Here is a 20757-nt window from a genome sequence, read left to right as displayed (position 1 = left end):
CATTCTTAGAAACTAAAAAAGAATGCCATAGCAAACAAAAAAACAGCCCTTTTCAGGGCTATCCAATACTCTAGAAAAGAAATAACCATCAATTTGCCAATGTGTGTAGGTAGAGTAGTGTGAAAATAAACAGTAACTCTTTTTTAAAATAAATGTGAGGGTATGTGTTTGTGTGTTTGTGTTTGTAAGTGGTTAAGTAAGTTGGTATGGATAGTAGATTAAAATGATGTCTTTATTTGGTGTTTGAGGTGTAGATTTCGGGGTTAGATTGGATTGCTTTGCGTATGTGGATAGTCAATTGAAGTGATTTATAAAAAATTTTAAAATAGTGATGGGTAGAATAAAAAAGTGAGTGAGTGTTTCTTTTAGGTCCGCGCGTTGTTGTCTTTTTTTTGGTCATGATCTAGGTAAGATCAATTTTATGTTTTTAGGGGGATGTTTTCCTTCACGTACGCGCTTTCACTATAAATTGAAACTCGTTCGGCAGTCTAGCTACCCTTGTTGATTGATCAACACAAGAATGAATAGTAGCAGAATAAGCAAACTTCTTGAACTCCAGATACATCTGGAATATGTCAGGCGCCTGGTAAATGAACTGGCTGCGGAGGCTATAATAGAAGAAGAAAGAATAAAGAAGGAAGAGGAGGAGAGAAGACAGAGGGAAGAGGAGGAAAAGAAAAGAGGAGAGGATGTCGTTCAATATTCCCGAGACAGAGGATTGGGGTGCTGAAGCGAATCATCCTCCCTCTTCGCTCCCCAGAAGAAAGGTGAAAGGAGACTGGGGAAGAAGATGCGTGTGTGGCGCCAGGCCAGGAAGGTGCAATCATTAGATAGTTGCATCTGGAGTTCAAAAAACAAAAACAGCCCTTTTAAGGGCTACCCAATACTCTAGAAAAGAAATAACTATCGATTTGCCAATGTGTGTGTGTGTGTGTAGGTAGAGTAGTGTGATTATAAACACTAACTCTTTTTTCATAGTGCGAGGGTATGTGTTTGTGTGTTTGTGTTTGTAACTGCTCACGTACGATTGTGTGGATAGTAGATTATGGATTTTGTTTATTGTTTCTTAGCGTATGTGGAGAGTATAGTTTGGGTTTTGTAACCGCTCACGTAAGATTGTGTGGATAGTAGATTATGGATTTTGTTTATTGTTTCTTAGCGTATGTGGAGAGTATAGTTTGGGTTTTGTAACCGCTCACGTAAGATTGTGTGGATAGTAGATTATGGATTTTGTTTATTGTTTCTTAGCGTATGTGGAGAGTATAGTTTGGGTTTTGTAACCGCTCACGTAAGATTGTGTGGATAGTAGATTATGGATTTTGTTTATTGTTTCTTAGCGTATGTGGAGAGTACAGTTTGGGTTTTATTATATGAAATGAGAAAAGTAGGGGGATGTTTTCCTTCACGTCCGCGCGTTGCTGTTTCTTTGGTCATGATCTAGGTAAGATCAATTTTATGTTTTAGGGGATGTTTTCCTTCACGTCCGCGCTTTCACTATAAGAACCCACAGTATTCGTCGTTCAAACCATTCTACAAAGAAGATGGCTTCTAACCAAATGGACAAAATACAAACATTGCAAGACGTTTTAGACAACTTAGGAATGATGGAACAGATGTTAATAAGACTCGTTGAAGACCATTATTCCTATAGTCCCCATCGTGTAAAGATGGAAATTAATAACTTAAAAAAGGTAAAGGACAAGATTAGTGGTGTCATGAAAGAGATAAAGGAGGAGAAGGAGGATGAAGAGGAAAGAATAAGAATAAGCAAATGGAACGAAAAAATTGAAAAAGAAGAAGAAAATGAGAAGAGGAAGAAAGAAGAGGAGGAAGAGAAGAAGAAAGAAGAGCAGGAGAAAAAAATGAAAGAAGAAGAGAAAGAGTGTAGGAGATAAAATAAGAACTTGGTGGAGAAAAAGAAGAAATTAGAAGCAGAAGAAGAAGAAGAATAAAACCCAAAGGCCCTTTTCAGGGCCAGCCATATTTCTCGAAAAGAGAGCCTTTCCATTGCCTACCCTTTTTTAAATTTAAATTTAAATTTAAATTTAAAAAAATTAAAAAAAAAAAAATCCCATATTCAATTCCCCTTGTCCCTAGACAAACCCAAACTCTATTCCCATGTTAATTTCCCTTGTCCCTAAACAAGCCCAAACTCTATGTTAAATTCCCATTGTCCCTAGAGTGGCCCAGCGTTTTTCTCCATGTTAAATTTCCATTGTCCCTAGAGTGGCCCAGGGGTGTTTTTAATGCTAAGTCCCATTGTCCCTAGGGTGGCCCCATTCACTACTGACTTTAATTTTAATTAACTGTTAACATTTTTTTCGGCGACTTAGAGATGTGTTGGTATTATCTTTAATTGTAGACGTCAGTGAATAATGGCGTGATTAGTGGAAATTAATATTAGTACTAATTATTTTAAGTATGCATGAATTGGGGGCGAATTATCCTTTGAATGGAGTGTAAGTGTCTTGGGGTCGAAATGTCTAGGAAATTGTCTTGGGGTCTAACTGTCCTGCTCCCATGTGGTATTGCTACTTATTTATGAATGTTGATAAATATTCACATTACTGCACCCGAACACTCTTCGTCGAAATGAGGGTTGTTTCCCTTGGCAAATCTTTGCTCTCGCTACTTTTTCTGTTAAGTAAACAATCGCTAAATATTCACACTTTTTGTTTCTATGTTTGTTTGTGTTGTTGTTGAAATTTAAAGTAGGTAAATGATTGAGTCTTGATGTGTTTTTTGAGAGTCTTGGGGTGTCCTGGGGTGTCTAGTGAGACCCCAACATCCAATCATGGCCTTTCGGCGGCCTTCTGGTCAAAAATACCATTGTGGTTTCATTCGACAGTGGCTTCATCTGGGAGACCGTAAACATACAAACGGGTGCTTACGATATAGATACCATTAAAAAATTGTACCAAAATTAGTGTTGCTGCCAACCCTTTCCGTATCGGTTCGTCTGCCTAACGCTCTGACATCGAAAATTAAAGCCTGCACTAGCCGTGGAGTCTGCCCGCAACGGTCGATCCTGTAAACGCCATTTTCGGTCAGGACTACACTACAGATCACCAGCACGATCTCTATCTTACATGCGATGCATTGACTAACTTCTGTATGGATTTGAGAACCAGCGACAAGGCTAGTCCTCACTGCGTACTCTACAGCTTTATTCCAGACCTGTATCTCGGTCGGCTCTTTGCATTTGCACACCCTTTTTCCGTCTACTTGCATTGGAAAAGTTCGTGCATCAATAAAATGCTTTTTACGTTGACCGAACTAGATGGCATTCTGATATCCGCGACGTGACGCTCATTGTTGGCCTGTGTGCCTTAGACCACCCTCCGCTTTAAGTATATTAGAGTCACACATCTTTTCAGCCTGCAGTCTTTGTTTGCAGAGGGAACCGCAACTAGTACAAAGCACAACGAGAAACACACAATGTATTATACGACTACGACTCGTCAGCCGGTCTTTCGTGTCACGCCATAATATAAGAGTCACAAGAGTGCAAGAGGCAATATATCTTTTGTAATCGCATTATTCAAAAGGTACAAGACATCGCCCACGATATGGGGGCCCCCGTGCTTCATGACTTCCGCATCCGGAACACGCATTACTCGCACGAACCCCACGATCCCAAACAAAAGGGGTAATGTGAAGTTGCAGATACAAGACAACTAGCGAAACATTCTTCGTGCCGAATTCTTCTGAGAGGTTTAGGGCAAACATACATAGACAGTGAACTCTGCGACGACGCGGACAAGGTGTAAATCGTCAAGAATGGTGTAATGGAGTTTTCTGACAGGCCCACTATATCGTCGATAACAAAGAAATTGAGCCCTGCCTAGAAGCGTCCACTCTCCACAATTTAAGGTTTTCTTCGCTATATGAACGACTGTCCATGCAATACTGTACTATCGATAATGCTCACGAACGTAACATACCACGACATCTATGCCCCTTACAAACACGAAGGCCTCTAGCAGCACGAAAGCTGATATATCCATGCAGAGACTGGCAACAAATGTAACTGCGTAGGCTGGGTCAGCGTATCGCGCTCCCTCTGCGTTTACAGTTGTCCTCAATTCCCGAGCCTATTCCGGGGGCTTCTTCTCCTATAAATTTTATTATCTTCCAATATTCGCAAAAGCGTGGTTTGCTCGGCTTGAGCTCTAATGCTCCACCTTGAAGCGATTATGAGACCTTAGCATTTGACTGCTTTCAGGGCATGTGAGTGGATCATAGCTTCCATTTCTGACTTGCTGCTGTGTGTCACAGAATTGTAACCGAGTGGGTTTTTGGACTAAATGAACAAGGCAAACACAATGTGGGAAAGATGGAAATTTATGAATGAGTTAATAATGATAAATATATGATGTGAAAATACAATTAAAAATAAACAAAACAAATATTGAATAAAATGAAGTGCAGATCCAAGAACCCTCATGGACTGCACTAACCCTTTAAACAGGGTGTTTTTCAACAAGAACAAAATTATAAAGATTCAAAAAAAATGTTACACAAGATTCAAAATACTCTTTGACACAACTAAAGATTCACAATAATCTTTGACACAACTAAAGATTCACAATAATCTTATCACGACTAAGATTCACAATAATCTTATCACGACTAAGATTCACAATAATCTTATCACGACTAAGATTCACGATAATGTTATCACAACAGACAGCGTTGTTCTGGAAGCTCCAGATGACTCCAAGAAACTTTAGACGGCTTCGTACAGCTTCGGACCGCTCTAGTTATATTCACTATAATATTTCATAGACATTCACGGCTACAAACACGGTCAGCTACCATAACCGTCAGCTACTGTAACAGTCAGCTACGAACAGTCAGCTACGAACACAGTCAGAATCATCTTCCAACACAGTCAGAAACAGCTTCCAACACAGTCAGAAACAGCTTCCAACACAGAAACAGCTGCCAACACAGAAACAGCTGCCAACACAGACGCAGAGACGCAGCTATAATAAAACCAAACGGGACATAATAGTTTATGTATAATTTCTAGATATATGATAATACTTTAAAAATCTGCGTTGTAATAAACACATTATTACGCGATAACACAGTACAAACCGAATAAGCTTCGCCTATCAAATAAATAGAATGTAAATTTAACACTTACCCCTATGGCTGGAGAATAAAGGAGAGTGTATACTCCTTGACGTGATCCAAAAATGACCAGTGTGGTTTTTCGTGATTCGTCTTACTTAAATCCATAGGAGAGTGAGTACAAGTCAGGGTAGAATACCCGTGCACCTCATGTTAGTCATGTTACCTGACACAAGTAATCTGTGGCTAGGTACATGTAATACAGTCGCTTACCTGGAAAAACACATTCACCCTATATAACGTTTTACGTATGTACAACGAGAAATAGTCTAATTGTTTTAAGACAAAACCAAGTTATTTCTTTGCCTAATTCTGTGACACTGTGGCTTGTTCTTTGCTCTGTTAGCCAAAGACTGGAAAAGGTCGTCTGACTGGCTGATCTTGTATTTCTGATGTTGCGACCGTTCGGCCATATACGTTGACATGCTGAGTGGCAATGGAGCCACAACTCAGCCAGATTTTACCTTTAACCTGAGTGTATTGACACTCATTTCGCGAATTAAGAGATAGGTCATGAAAGCTGACCTCCTATGGTACTATTATTATTAACCAATCAGAATTTAGCGCCCAATTTATTGCCCAATCAAAAGCATTCATCAAATCGTTTCTATTTTTAAAAATATATATTTTATTATTCATTCATTGCACTTTCAGATGTTGGGTATTGTCTAGTCTGGCATAATTCATTTTCCATATTATCGTGTACTTTAGACTAATTCAGGCTATTTTACGGCACATGGGAACAGCCATTTTGGTTAGCTGTTTGCTTAGATCCTGTACAATTTCCATAAGCACAATATTCAAAGGAATTTCAGCCACAGAACATGAACGTAACAGAGAGGTATGCCAACATTGTCTCCACTGCACATGTTGCAAATGCAAACAACTTCACCTTACACCGGTTACTCAGAAGTACGTAATATCTGTAGAGCGCCTCCATAAAGACCACATAGTTAACTAATATTGTTATATTTAATGTTGGTTGCATTGTTGAAACATTTAAGCCGGAAGTATCAATACAGTCCTTTTGAATGATTCTTATGTGGATTTTTTCTTCTTCACAACAGAACAGTATTTATTAATTTTCATGCCCTACGTGAACCCGGCCCCCCACCCCTAAAGTGAGCTATTTTAGAAATGGAAATTGCATTTTCTTAACATAGCAACGAATGTTGTGTTGCAAGAAAGGAACATAAAACTTGCAACAGTTGTTCCTGAGATGTCACTAATGAATTTTACAGTTTAAACAGAGGTCAAAGGGCAAACTGTTTGCTTATTCTGCTAACACTAGTATACGAAAGAATGTGATTAAGCTTTTTCATCATTTTACCCTAATATCTGCATTACAAATGAATGAAAAGAAACATTTCAGTATATTATAAAAACTGACAAAGGTAGTGTACTTTAGACTAATTCAGGCTGATTTTTCGAGCACATGAGAGCTGAGCAGACATTTCCGTTAGCTGTTTACTTTGGTCATGTTCAATTTCCACAAGTACAATATCCAAAGAAATTGCAGCGACAGTACATTAAGGTAACATAGAGACATGATAACATTCTCTCCATTGTGCATGTTACAAATACAAATACTTTCACCTTACACAAATCTCTCTCTCAGCTCAGTATAGAGCGCACCCTCAAGGGAGATAAATCAGTTATCGAGAAAGCCAATTTATTCGCTATACAATCCTACCTCACGTGATTATAATCAAACCTCATAGGACGGGTAAATGAAGTTTTGATCAATGTAGTGCTACTCTGATTTGTTTTATCACGTCATCATATACATGATGTGAAAATGGCGTTTTGATTGGCGCATCGAGACATGATTTAGTGACTTCTCCAGCTATATGATGCTTTTTTTTGGTACCAATTTTGGTATGTTGTACTCGCACACCACTATAGTGGTAAATTAGTCTTCGGTAATTCAGAGTTAAAAATCAGCTATTTTTCTATGGATTTAATTTAATAACGTAAGTTATTTATCGGTGTTTTAACTGCATTTGCCATTTTGCTGTGTTTAAGTGAAAACCAAACTTGATATCCTTTTCACAAGATCCTAGTATGTTTTATTAATAACTTGTTCTTCGAATGCTTAGATGTCCCAGTTGAAATAAGTACTTACAAAGTCACTGTATTAACCCGAGAACGTGACAACAATAACCATGCATATCATTATATAATTATTTTGTCATAGTAATGATGTTGGAATCGATGAGTTTCCTTGCACGTTTGTACTCTGCAAAGTTAGTTATTTATGCTTAAAATATGAATGTTGGGATCACTCAAAATTATCCACTTTTAAAGTGGCGCTGACAGTTTAATAGCTGTCATAAGGAAAATTGACAGGGAAAAAATGCTTGAAACAGAAAGGCATAACAAGCCTTATGTACAGCGCTATTTATTTATAATTGATTTATTAATCTGAACCAGTTGCGAATAAACAACAAAAATGTTAAAATCGATCTCTGCATAATCCTGCATCAGCAAATAGTAGCTGATGGAACAACATGCTACAAAACAAGCAATGCAAAGCAAATATTAAAAGTAAATGTTAAAATAGTACCAACATACGGTACTGTATGCTTTTTCAATAAATCGCTGTTAACCAGTGGTTGCAAAATACGAGTGAAATAAGCAAAATCTACAGGCTTAGGTATATGTCTAATCCAACACTATTTCTAAAACTTCGTATATATATTCGGGCATGTTATGTATGTCTGGTTAATGTCCATAAGGGGACTATTTAATTGATCCCGAGGGAAGGAATTAGAGCCTCATCCCCCACGCATTACTGTGAATAATAGACACTATTTAACTGAGCCGTCAGGTCTTGGGTCAATATGACTGGCTTCATAGACCCTAGCGACCCGAATGTAAGGCTATACTCGAGTGGGGATAGACCCAGCACACACTCGAGTTAAAGGTAGCAATTCAGTCGGCATTAGCTGCGCTAGGTGTCAACCAAGCAGTATGTGACGCCAGTAGCGATTAGTCGCCACTATGACGTTACATCGGGACCACTAAGTCTTTATTCCCATGTGGAGGGTTAATTAATTGTTCATGAAGAGAGGACAAAGTGCCTCTCCATTCATGTATTTAATATGTGCTATGCACATTCATTATTTTAATGTCTGGAAGTAGCGATGAAGAAGGTTCGGTCAGGGAGGAGCCTGCTCACAAGGAAGGCACCTTGGTTTATACACGGTATCATTTTTATGACTCCCTTGCCAAAAGGTTACTCAGTTGTCGTCTTGACGGATTTTTGGAGATATATTATGTGCCGTTCTTTTTAAAGATAGTACCGCACCAGTGACTGCTTAGTGACAGTCTGTAGTGTTATTTAAACTTTATCTATTGAGTCTGATTTGGGTAGGGTGGTTCTTGGTTTGGGTTCACCCTTTTGTGTATGGTTATTTAAACTTTCCTAGGCTTAATGGTACGCCGCTTTGTGCAGCTGGGCCTGATGGTCCTTGGGATTTGGATTGGGGTTTGGATCACCTCATCTATTATCAAGTTTAGGGTCCTACTAGTTTCGCTAGGTATTTGGTTGCCGCATTGTGCAGCCGGGCCTGATGGTCCTTGGGGTTTGGACCACCTTATAGGTATTAATTTTGGTGTTATAGTACGTTTTCCTATCTTGATAGACTTTGCCACCTTGTACAGCGGGGCCTGATGGTCTTGGATTTTATTAGACCACCTTATATATTCTAGTTTTTGGGTCTTATCTAGGTGTTCTAACTGTTTTTAATGTCTCTAGGAGAGGATGTGCCTTAGTGCAGTTGCGTTTGTTGTTCTACATATAATCTGTGGTCACCTTGCGGTAGGAAAAGATGTTAGTGTCCTTAATGTCATGTTGTAGGATTGTGGTGCCCTAGAAAAATAATTAAAATTGTTTTGTTTTTTTAAAGAAAGAAAACTACAAGAAAAGATTTTTTAAAGTATTTAGATTAAGGGTTATTGCAGTTTATTTGTTTCTATATGTGTGGGTTTAGGGTTGGGCTAAGTACTTGCTAATCTGTCTTTATGTTTGATTTATTCTCCTAGTTTTTTTAAGGAAGCTATTAGTATGTTGTTATTTTATTTTGAGGCTAAGTCTGTTTGATTAAGACATATATCTTTGCCGAATACTCGGGTCGCGAAGACATGTACAAAAAGACATTTGATCTTATTTATTCCCTAATTATTATTATGGAATTTATTATTTCATGCTTAAATCATAAGTGTCATATATTTATTTAATCAATATGAATGAAAACAGAAGTTCAAAAAAATTAAAGATGCATCTTTTTAATTTCCTAATTGCGATTACTCGCAATTGGTAAATAACCACATTTTTAGCGGACACACTTGACAGGGCTGTGCAGAGTTCATACATTCTGTCAATACACAGTTGCTTGTAGTTAATCTTAACTGCTTTGGAAAAGAAGTTATGTTTATTTCTATGTGATATAAATAAAATATACGTATAGTATGTACGTTGTGTGTTTGATATACCACTCGTTGTATACATTTTTCATTATATATATATATATATATATATATATATATATATATATATATATATATATATATGTGTGTGTGTGTATTATTGATTCTCTGGTCCACTACTACAAAGGGGGCAAAGCACATGTCTTCTGAAAGGTAGAATTACTTTATTCATCCTGTCAAGAAAATCATCCGCCAATTCATTAATGGAATCACATAGCATGTCCCAGCCAGGTATCATCACGTATTCTCCATTTAAAAACTCCAATTTTACCCTTGTGTATTTTGAGAAAATCGCTGACAACTCGGGAGACATTTTACTGACATCCACCTGTTCACGAAACATGAGGATGACAGGTTTCCTTTGTTCTTCTACGAGTCTGACTTCGTGCTGGCAATAAATGCTTTCGCAGTATGTTTTTGAAACGATTAGAAGAATTACAATTGAGTCTCTAATGTATTTTTCCATCTCCTTTACGATGGAACGTCCTGGTGTGAACATCTCCCCATGACAGATCACGTTCTTCACTCCTTTAAGCCTTTGTCGGAGTTTTGTATTTAGCTGTTTATATACATGCTTTTTAAAGAAATCCACATCACCACTGGAATACGATATAAAGAGAAGATATTTTCCTAGACATTCGCCTGCTTGGTAACGATGCACTAAATTGGGTTGTGCCTTTTCTCTGCGAAATTTAGATAAAACCCAATACATTGTGCAGGAAGCAGAAAATAACAAACCAAGTCCAATAACAGTAGTCAGCACAATAATACGTTGTTCACAGTATGATTCTACAAGAGCTAGAGTGTTGAAATCAAAAGGCTCATTGTTGCCTTCAAAAATGCAAGTATATCTATCTATATTATTAAAGTATAATTTGTTTTCAAGGACCCAATGAAGAGACTCTCGATTTTCGCATGAACAAACAAAATGATTCAAATACATGTTCACATAAAGACCGTCTGCTATTTCGTTATTTGATGAGACGGATTGAGTTCTGAACAATGATTGAAGATTCATACGGGTCACGCTATCGACGTACATAATTGTATTGAAACTAATGTCCAGGTATTTGAGACTTGTTAAAGTTTCCATTAGAAAATCGATCCTGCGCAAGTTGTTGCCACTCAGTTTTATCACCATCAGACTGGTTGCATTCCGAAAAAATGTCTTAGGTAACATTGTGAATCCATTGAACGATAGATCGACGTACTCTAACATTGTGTTAAAACTGAAAAATTCTTTAAACTCGGAAAAAGTTTCCATGTGATGGAGCTCATTGTGGGATACATCGACACGAATAGTCTGTGAGAAATGAGCAGTCAAGTTTGGATTGATATATCGAATACGATTATAAGAGATGTCGATCTCTCTGCAGGAGAAATGATCTTCGAAAACATGTGCATCCATCCATACTAGATTGTTGTATCTGATCTCAATTTTGTTGTACTGTTTCATTCCACAATTCCTCCTCATGAGTGTTGCTTGTATATTTTTAATTTCGAATGGAGAAATTCCATTGGCAATCATGTGTTCGGTTCGGTACTTAGGTGACGCACAATCATCAAACATCCATACTTTATGTTTTTCATTAGTAAGAAGCAGGTGTTCGGGCAGTTTTGCATAGCTGTTATCCATACCTTGCAGAGAGGTAAAGAAATCCGAGGGAAGAGGTACAAACATATTTCTTAGGAACAAGTTTATAAAGTTCATGGATGCAAAACTAATATCGGAGACATTTAATACCTCCAGCTTGACGCCTAGGGGAACAAAAGCTTGCAAGGAAAAGGTGTTAATATTTGATCCACTTAAACTCAGCTTTCTGACTGGTTTATTCGCAACGGCTGAGAAAAAGGAGTCGTCAAGTGTAGCTGGATCTAGATATTTCTGCAGTGCATCCAAATAAATCTCTTCTAGGTTTGGCAAACTTCCTGAAAATGATAACGCCTTTGTCACCTCATCAAAAGTCAAGTGCTTATTTCCAGAAAGGTCTAGAACACGAAGCTTTTGCAGTGGATAAAAACAGCCAGCAGGAAGCGTGCTCATGATATCGAATGACATCTGAAGATGTTGTAAATTTTCAAAGATCATGAAAATGAATTCGTCTATGAACTGTGTTCTCCAACTTTGCAGATGAAGTTCTGTAATGTTCCGCCAAGCATCACCTGAAAAGTGATCAAGTAATAAATAAGTGGTGTATATATCAAGAACATGTACAGCCGATGTGTCGTCTGGAAGAAAGTTTGGTAAGTAAAGGTAACACTTCAAAGTAACCTTGTTTTCAGACTTGGAGCAATCACAACCCGGTACGCAGTAAGCGTCTGGGCTTATTTCCTGAGAACTCAAGACATTGTGAGCTTCTGACCTTTCTTTTTTAGAATCCTGAATGGAATAAGCTTCGGAACTTATTTCCTGAGAACCCATAACACAATGAACCTCTGAGTCCGTTTTTTGAGAATCCTGGACGGAATAGGCTTCAGAACTTATTTCCCGAGAATCCTGAACACAGCCAGCTGCTGGGCTTGTTTCTTGATAACCCGGCACACGATGTGCGTCAGAGTTTGTTTCTTGAAAATCCTTGACAGAGTTACCTTCAGAACTTGTTTCAACGTGGCGAAACAGGTAGGTAATCACTAGCAAGACTATGGTGGGCTTTGTGACACACCTGAAAAATGAAAGATGTTCACTGCAGATATATATATATATATATATATATATATATATATATATATATATATATATATATATATATATATATATATATAAACATGTCTAATAGAAATTATTGTTGATCTTCCGCTATTTTTTTTCAAATTACACACAATACATAAATCTTTCTCGACTATATCACAAGCCTGCATAATTCACATCTATGGAAATCAGCAAGAGCAAGAGACGTGCTGAGCTGCTGTAAGTTGCATTCATCTTGGAAGTATGATGTAATTTTGTTTGTTTTTAATGTTAAATTTATTAAATATTTATAGCGAATGGTAATTAGATTCGCCTAAAGTAACACACGGTGACCTCGTTGTATGGCTATCCAAGGATTTTGTTTTGCATGTGCCATTTATATGAAGAGAGAATGTAATATAACCCATATATCTCTGTCCGTTCCGTCACATTCTTCATGTATTTCGTATCATCTTAATAATGTGTGAATGGGCTTCATGGACTGAAACACAATTTTATGCGAGAATTGACACCAAGATCACGTAGATTAAGGTATACTTTCACCATTTTCTGAAGAAAAAAAATTCATTAGAGATATGGCTGTTCAATTACTTCCTATCGACGGGGACGACGGGGACACCTGTGTCGTAACGAGACATTTGTCTTTTAAGTTCTAAATTTATTAATTTTTATTCCAAGAAAATGGCAAAAAAATCAATCCATAATTGTCTTTTCTGGAATTTTACGTTTATGATATCAGAGATTTCTGATAATATGCAGAGGAATTTGAAAATATTGATCCTTTTATGCGTGGAATCCGTTAATTAATCTCTCCGTTATCTGATTAGTTTGTACATTTAAAAAAAAATCATAAAAAAGATTTGAACTTACCCTGATGATTACAAATATTCACATCATATAAAAGGAGAAGATTCCTCTCCTAAGTTGGTAATATTCACAAAAATATTGTAAATTAAATAATCGCACATTTGATAAATGCTTTATACTTCTTAACTGCTTGAAATGTATATTAGAGATTACGAACAACGATGAGTTTGACAATATAACACATATAACGAAGTAGTGAACGCCCTTGCCATCATATGAATCTCACTATATAAGTGAAGGCTAAATAGAAAGTATCATAGCCTCCTTCAGAAGCACCGAAAAATGTTCAAATTTGATTATCACCTTAATATTACTTGTAGAAGCATTCCACATAATTTGACCTTATTGTTAATTCATCCAGTCACTTGGAATCTGAGAGATTTTTGGAGATTAACCGATGCATCTCCTCCTGTGACACATCTTTCAAAACTATTTAAAGACGAGCTGGAAACTTTGATTTGATTTGCCGGAAAAGGTTTCATATTTTAAGAACCCCATCTATGTATCAGTCTTCATTTTTACGTGCTTGACAGTTGTAATAATTCATAGTAGAATGTCTTTTTCCGAACAGATTGAAGCAGAAAATGAAAGAGATGAAATTAAAGGCGCCAAGGCTTAATCTGAAAACACCACAGTAATTTCTCTTTTAATATTCCTTCGTGCTTTTGTTAAAACTTAAAAATCAGAATCCAAACTTTTGTCTTTAATGGGCTGTCATATCCACTCTGGAAATGTATAGGGGCCAAAATGTACAACGGAACCCACTGCTACTGTTTCAACCTGTCTGCTCCTTTCACCACCAGCCATCCGTGTTCATTTAATTGTGAAGCACTCTGTGACTTCAACATGACAGTACAGCGTATCTTTCACAAGCTACCATCAGACATATAATTTTACGAATCTGTCTACACAAGTATGTGTACAGCTGGTGATCAGTAATATAGTTTTATTTTAAAGAAATTATTCACGAGCGAACAATTCATTTCACGAAAGAATTTATTTTTTGCAAGGAGCATACACAGTATTGATAAATGTTAAAACATTTTCATAATTCAGTCAAAAATACAAATACAAATTTATACTTGCATTCTTTATTATTTATTTACTTCCACCCTTCCTTCCATCTCTTGCTCTCACTTGAATTAATAATAACAGGAAAAGTAATATACAAACTACTAGATGTCAATATTCGAAAGAACAAAGTTTCTCTTGGAATTATACACGTTATTGTTTATAGTTGGCACACATAAAACAGTATGGATTTTTTAGGTAAAATTACACACTATTGTCGTTTACCAAATGTACAGACATCAGGTTTATATTTCTTTACTATTTTTAAATTCAAGTGAAAAGTATTGATACATGAACTAAACAAGCATATAATACTACATATAGTTATAATCAGTGTAGTCATTTCCCTTTTTCTTTCTCTTCTTCTGTCTTCTATTAATTTCCCATCGTTCCAGTTTGATATATTTATCTGAATAGTCCGAATGCACAGAAATATTATACTTACCGATTTGTAAAACACACTAATTACCACGAGAAATCACTTGTCGTTTCCTTTACCACACATTTTAAATCCCCTATTCAGATTTTCACAGTAAGCGTACTTCAATGATTATTAATCTAATTGCGCAATTTCCCGTCTGCACCACAGTTGTCTTAACTGTTTTGATGGAGGAGATGGGACGAATGACCATTCTTGCCTATGGATGGCTGCCAGTTTTCGTATGTGAAACCTGGTTGCGTGAGCAGAACCATGGAACCATCTGATCTTAACTGCAGATTGTTCGGGTCCATCAAAAACTGATCTGAATCATGTCAATACCCACAATAAATTCTACCTGGGAAACAGGGTGGATAGTTTTGGATCCTGATATCAAGGAGAGGTAGCCTTTGATCGTAGTAGGGGCTAACTATTTCTCTTCGAAAAGCAAGAAAATATTTTAACCAGTTATGGGATTGAAGCACCCAAAGGGAAGTCTATCGCTATATCAAGCAGTTCTTCATCAAAGTACTAATTATTTGAATTATTGTTGAAGACAAGAGGGATGTGCGGGCGTCGTCCCCAAACCATTCACAGTTGATGATAGTGCAGCCATGACCCATATGTCCAGGACAAGTGAAATCAAGGTGGGCAGTTTCTGATTCCACCTCGATGCAAATAGATCTATTATTGGACAGCCCAAAATCTGATGGACTATCGACTGAGGTTTATCTAGAGGATTCCTGTCCTGAGGCATTGTTGTTGCACCAATGGAGCAAGAAAGGCAACACTCTTAGATCGTTATTTGTTCATACAGACGACCGTAAAAGGGCCACTATTGGGATAGCACGGGCATTTGCAAAGGCCAAATGAAAGGAATGTTACGGAGAATCAAATCCACCGCCTCGTTGAGTAGGCATAGGAGTTGTAAAACCAACATCAACTCCCCATTGGACATGGACTTTACAAGCTCCATAATCCGTTCCGCGCGCAATTCAGGAAAGCAAGGAATATTGGGGTTTGCAAATATTCCATATCCCTGTGGAGAAAATGCTGGAATGAAGTGAGGTCTGACTTGTCCCAATTGTTCCAAAACTACAACTGTCTCTAAAGGGAAAGAGGCTTGTTTATTCCATTAATCAGAGAAAAACTTGCTACGTATATTTGAAGGATGTCGCAGAGTTACACCCTGTTCGTTGCTGACGAGAGAGAGAGAGAGAGAGAGAGACGGGGGAGGGAGAGAGAGCGAGAGAGAGAGAACAATCTATGACCTTGTTGAAAGCCTTTGAGGCTGAACAGAAGTACATGAAATGGGTCAGTTGTCTCCTTTGAAACCAAAACCTAAGGAACCTGTGAGAGGATGTTGTGTAATGAGATGTGAAAGTATATATCGGTTAAGTTTAAAAGTGACCCCATATTCTTCCGTTCTCTCCAAAACCTGACTGATAATACCGTCTAGGTTTTGAACTTCAGTGCGACTATGTATTTCTTGAACCGGCTGACGTCTTTGGCTTTTCTGAGACTCCCGGTCGGTACTGGAAACAACCTGGAGTAAACTACAGGAAAATTCCTCTTGCAAACTATCTCTACCTTCCGCTTATCGAGTAGCAACCGGATATCCTTCTGTAAAGGTCCTGCCTTCTCCAGATAGGTATGTAAGTCCGTTATAGAAGAGGAAGTTGAAAGAGACGGGGTTGGTTAAATGAAGCCCCAACGAAATAACTTGGATAACCCATTCATTCTCGGGGAACAGGTCGATACACGCGATTAAAAATGAAGTAGTCAGGCACCTAAGGGAAGGCTATCTGAGGGTGGTCAGAGTGACAAGTCAACGTTTGCTGTTAGGAGGCTTGGAAAAGGAGGAACCTTTTTTCCCGTCTCCTTTATTAGATTGCCCCCCCCCCACCTCCGGAATGGAGGCGTCTGCTGTCGCCTTGAGTTAGACTGAAGACGAAATTGTTGCCTTTGCCTGTTATTTGTTGAGAGTGTTCGGCCTCAAAGTAGGTGTTGGTGACTAGGTAAGTTGAAAATGCTATTCCTGTAATCTCCTCTTACGTACTTCCTCAATTGTTTCGCTTAACAGCAATGTCATTAGAAATTGGACCCATCTAGTTAGAGAGGACCAACACAGACAGGTGTCTCGCTTCACGAGATCCAGGTTAGCCAAAGCTGTCAGGGCGTTTGACATTGTGATTCATATGCATGATTGCAACCTCCTTTATCGAACAGGCAAATAATTGCTAGTGAAACCACATCAAGTTTCAAGGAAGTAGTGATCATATTTCGCACTAACGTTTAGGTAAGGTGAAAGACATTTTTCTGCACCTGGTAAAAAAGGGGTTTTTGGTCATATCGGCCGCAACATTGTTATTGCCCAAGGACCGAGAACTCATTGCTGAGCGTCGGCAAATGTGCGCAATACCAGCATGGAAAGAACGACGCTGGTAGTTTGCTTTCCGAAAAATAGCCATGGAATTTCCCAGGTCATATATTTTATGAGTCAGGCCGTCAGAGACTTCTTTAGTTTTGGCTGGCTGTGGTAGAAGACGGAAGGATGGTTCGTCGTCTTCGTTTTCCAGATTCATTGAATTCTTGACGTGATATGACCGCTTTTCATCTGACGGGGCCGGATAATGGAAAATTGAGACATTTCCTCTACGGTCGCCGTACGCTCTACTGTAGGATCAGTAAGTCCAGGTTATTTATGCACTCACAGTAAGGGTTAACCTCGTCGGGTTTTCTTTCAACATCATAATAAACAATCAAGGGGACCATCATCCCTGTGTCAGCTTTGATATATCCCCAATGGATAGGCAGTAAAGATTTGAGACGGGGGTTGCAGGGGCGGCCGGGCAAGTTTCACCATTTGTCTGCCGGTGTCTGACCGATGGGCTGCGCTATCGTTTGGACGGACGGTTCAGTAACTGCCTGGATGGTCCGTGCGGCAAAAGGACAGATCGACTATCTGGATTCCCATATAGCTCAACAATTACATGGTGTGGTGTGGCAGAAAGGTATACGGCACGGTTCGCCGATGTGACATATTCCTGGTCACTAATTATAGCGTACGATCGGTCGACTGGCTGAAGTGGCTTGTTGCAAGCGGGAACGGCGTATCTGGCCTAGACTGATAGCAAAACGGATCACTCACCTCCAAAAAATAACCCATGACTTACAGGTTTCTGAAGCCAGGCTCACACATTGGTGTGGTGGTGTTCTTACGCCCTCTGAACCATCGAAATAAGGGATGATACTCTCCCTAAAACTCCAAGCCATAATTTATTTTGTTGCAATTTCCCGTCGCCTGGGTCATATTCCGTATCTTCGAGCTTGTTGACAAAACCATGGACTAAGTTCCTTCTGATCATCTCGCACCTACATTGCAGTTAGAAGTCGATGTGCAACACATATGATGCGAGTCCGCGTTAACTTTAGCACACAACGTCGAATTTGTTTAACCTGAAATTAAAACAATGACAACAAAAAAGTCGCAAACAAGAATCCAAAATATCAGAATGTTATATTGATGTGTGGAACACTGCTAAGCTTACAGAGTGACATATAAAATAAATCCAATGATAAATAACCATTAAAATTGACCAGACACACACACACACACACACACACACACACACATATATATATATATATATATATATATATATATATATATATATATATATATATATATATATATATGCAATTTGACAGACAAATGTCTTATCAGACTCATTCACTCATCATAGCTGACTTTCATGACTGCTAATTTTACAGAATGATAGTTAATAGTAAGACCAGCTAAAGGACAAACATTAACGGTGACAATTTCAATTCAGGAAAGAAAGCATTTTAACTGTTTGGCTTCTTGTAAGTACATACCACAAAACACAAGCCTTGTGGAAGCCTAGTCTGGCCATCAAGGTGAATCTCCTGTGCTCAAGGTGAATAACTGAACGAGACTAAAATCCTTGCTTATGTCAGTATGGGCGAGTAGTTAATCCTAATATTCTATTATGAAAGCTGAGACCTGCAACAACAAAAAAGCATTTAAAAAGACAAACCATGCGATACTGATACACTTTCAGAGAAAACCCATCAATTTCAGAGGAAAAACTGTATTGTTACCTCCAGACAACTTTGAGGTCAATATATTACAAGTCACACGGGTCATGTGAATGCATTTACTGATATAAATTTAAAAAATAACTTTAATTTTTAAAATGTAATCGTAATATAGTTCTTATAAAGTTTATTCAATTGTGATCACCCCGCTCTCTTGACGGTGCCTAAAAGCGTCGAAGTATCTTGTCATTGAATTTGCCGTTAAGCATTTTTTGAGGAATTTATCAACTAATCTTCAATGGAATTTTGATGGACAAGGCACGAAATAAAGTGAATAAACGCCATTTAAAGATATGTGTATATAAATTCTCCAAAGTTACACATATAGCTGCAAAAGGTGGCTCTGAGCGCGTACATAAGCTATGTGACTTGTACTATAGAGTGTTTCAACCCAACAAATGTTAAAATCTTTTTCCTGTTGCTCAAATCTATAACAGACATGTTATCTGTCTTTACCTTCAGTCACTAAAGGTGAAACAACTCTAATATTGGCTTGGGCAAAAAGTATACCGATCGTAAAGAATTGCCCATTCTTTCGACAACACCATCGACAACACCATCGAAAGAACTGTTGATAAATTGCCTTTAGGATATACATTTTTGGTTATTAAAATAAAAATAAAAATAAAATAAATAAAAATAAAGCACTTGTATACAGTCCAAAGAATCAGTGTAACAGGAAATTATATGCAAGTTCATTTTACAAGACTGCTAAACTACAAACAAGCAATGAACACACATATACAGCATTAACCCGTCAGTTGAATATTTACCTCATATCATATATGTGGCCCAACTATTATGCCCAACCAATAATCTATTTATTTTTACAGCATTTCCTTTGATAATTGACCATATAACTTTTCAGATAGATGCATAACATTGATATTTTTCTTATCATGGCTTAGGCGTGATACATAATTCTCAGATATTCACTTTTCAGTGGGGAATGAACGAAATAAGTCAGTGTGCTAAACGTTTGTTCTTCTCCCCGAGATATGGCCAGCAAAATGCTATATCCATTATAATTTGCAAAACTATTCTATTGGTGATATTCACCAGTCATACTATCATGGTTATTTTTAATTTCTCTGAAGTGCATCTATCTGTTCCTGTGGAGTTAAATCACTTATAAGAATGTCAGTCAATGTCATATGCGATGTCTGTGTGTGTTTGTACTGCAATATGACCAACATTCATTGAAAAATGAGCGTAGTGTTTGATACTTTCAGAAACTAAACAAAAAGAAAATATATTATGATATCTATCATTTTCCCATTCTTAGTATATGCTACTTTGTCCCGATGAAAATAATTCTCACCTAGATGTGTTACAGTCTTCCATACAGTAGAGTGGGGGTGCGCAACAAGACAAAGGGAAGTAGTACATCAGACTAATAAAAAAAATCAGTTACATACATACAATAAACAGAAAATTATAACAGATGTGGTTGACTGCACTAATGAAAACACATTTGTTGTTAAACTTGGACAAATTTGATGCCGCATCAGTGTACATAATACGATAGTTTATAAGAAATCGAGTACACTGGCGAGGTGGAAAAAAGGTGCGTATTTTGGAATAGCTATATTAAATCAAAATATAAGAATCATTCATTTGCATTTACAAGTGCATGAATTTTTATAGCAAAAGAAGTAAACGCACACCAGCCCTGTCTGTATGTGGTATGTTTAGAAACAAAAATTGGGCACTCAAACCATTCCAAATAGTTTCCATCCAGGCGTTTACAAAGAACATATTCTACTTGCCTTAAATCAGCTTGAATTCCATTTTGTTTGTGTTTGCCCAGCTTACGACCATATACGAAATAAATACTTCAATAAAGTTTATTATTTCTTTCTGGCTGTAGAAAATGTATATCCCTAATGAGTCATAGCAATATATGAATTATAAGAAATCTTTCTTGCTACATCAATTCAGCTTTTTGTCTTAGACAATC

The 20757-nt window shown here is 37.6% G+C and overlaps 1 protein-coding gene across 1 annotated transcript in view; it reads right to left on the bottom strand.

Annotated features, from left to right (window-relative positions):
* Nucleotides 1-9413: 9413 nt before the first annotated feature.
* LOC149787900 (uncharacterized) overlaps nucleotides 9414-20757 on the bottom strand; it is a 31126-nt gene continuing 19782 nt past the window's right edge. The window contains exons 2-3 of the mRNA XM_089974150.1: nucleotides 18555-18702; nucleotides 9414-12293 (exon numbers count right to left, since the gene is read on the bottom strand). Of these exons, the coding sequence (XP_089830276.1) occupies nucleotides 9728-12293; nucleotides 18555-18592 (2604 nt within the window). The 5' untranslated portion in view covers nucleotides 18593-18702 and the 3' untranslated portion in view covers nucleotides 9414-9727. The remainder of the gene's footprint in view (nucleotides 12294-18554; nucleotides 18703-20757) is intronic.

The sequence above is a fragment of the Sinohyriopsis cumingii genome, chromosome 11, assembly GCF_028554795.1.
Source record: "Sinohyriopsis cumingii isolate HCF-2022 chromosome 11, ASM2855479v2, whole genome shotgun sequence".
Classification (NCBI taxonomy): Eukaryota; Metazoa; Mollusca; class Bivalvia; order Unionida; family Unionidae; genus Sinohyriopsis; species Sinohyriopsis cumingii.
This window is presented reverse-complemented; position numbering and strand designations above follow the sequence as displayed.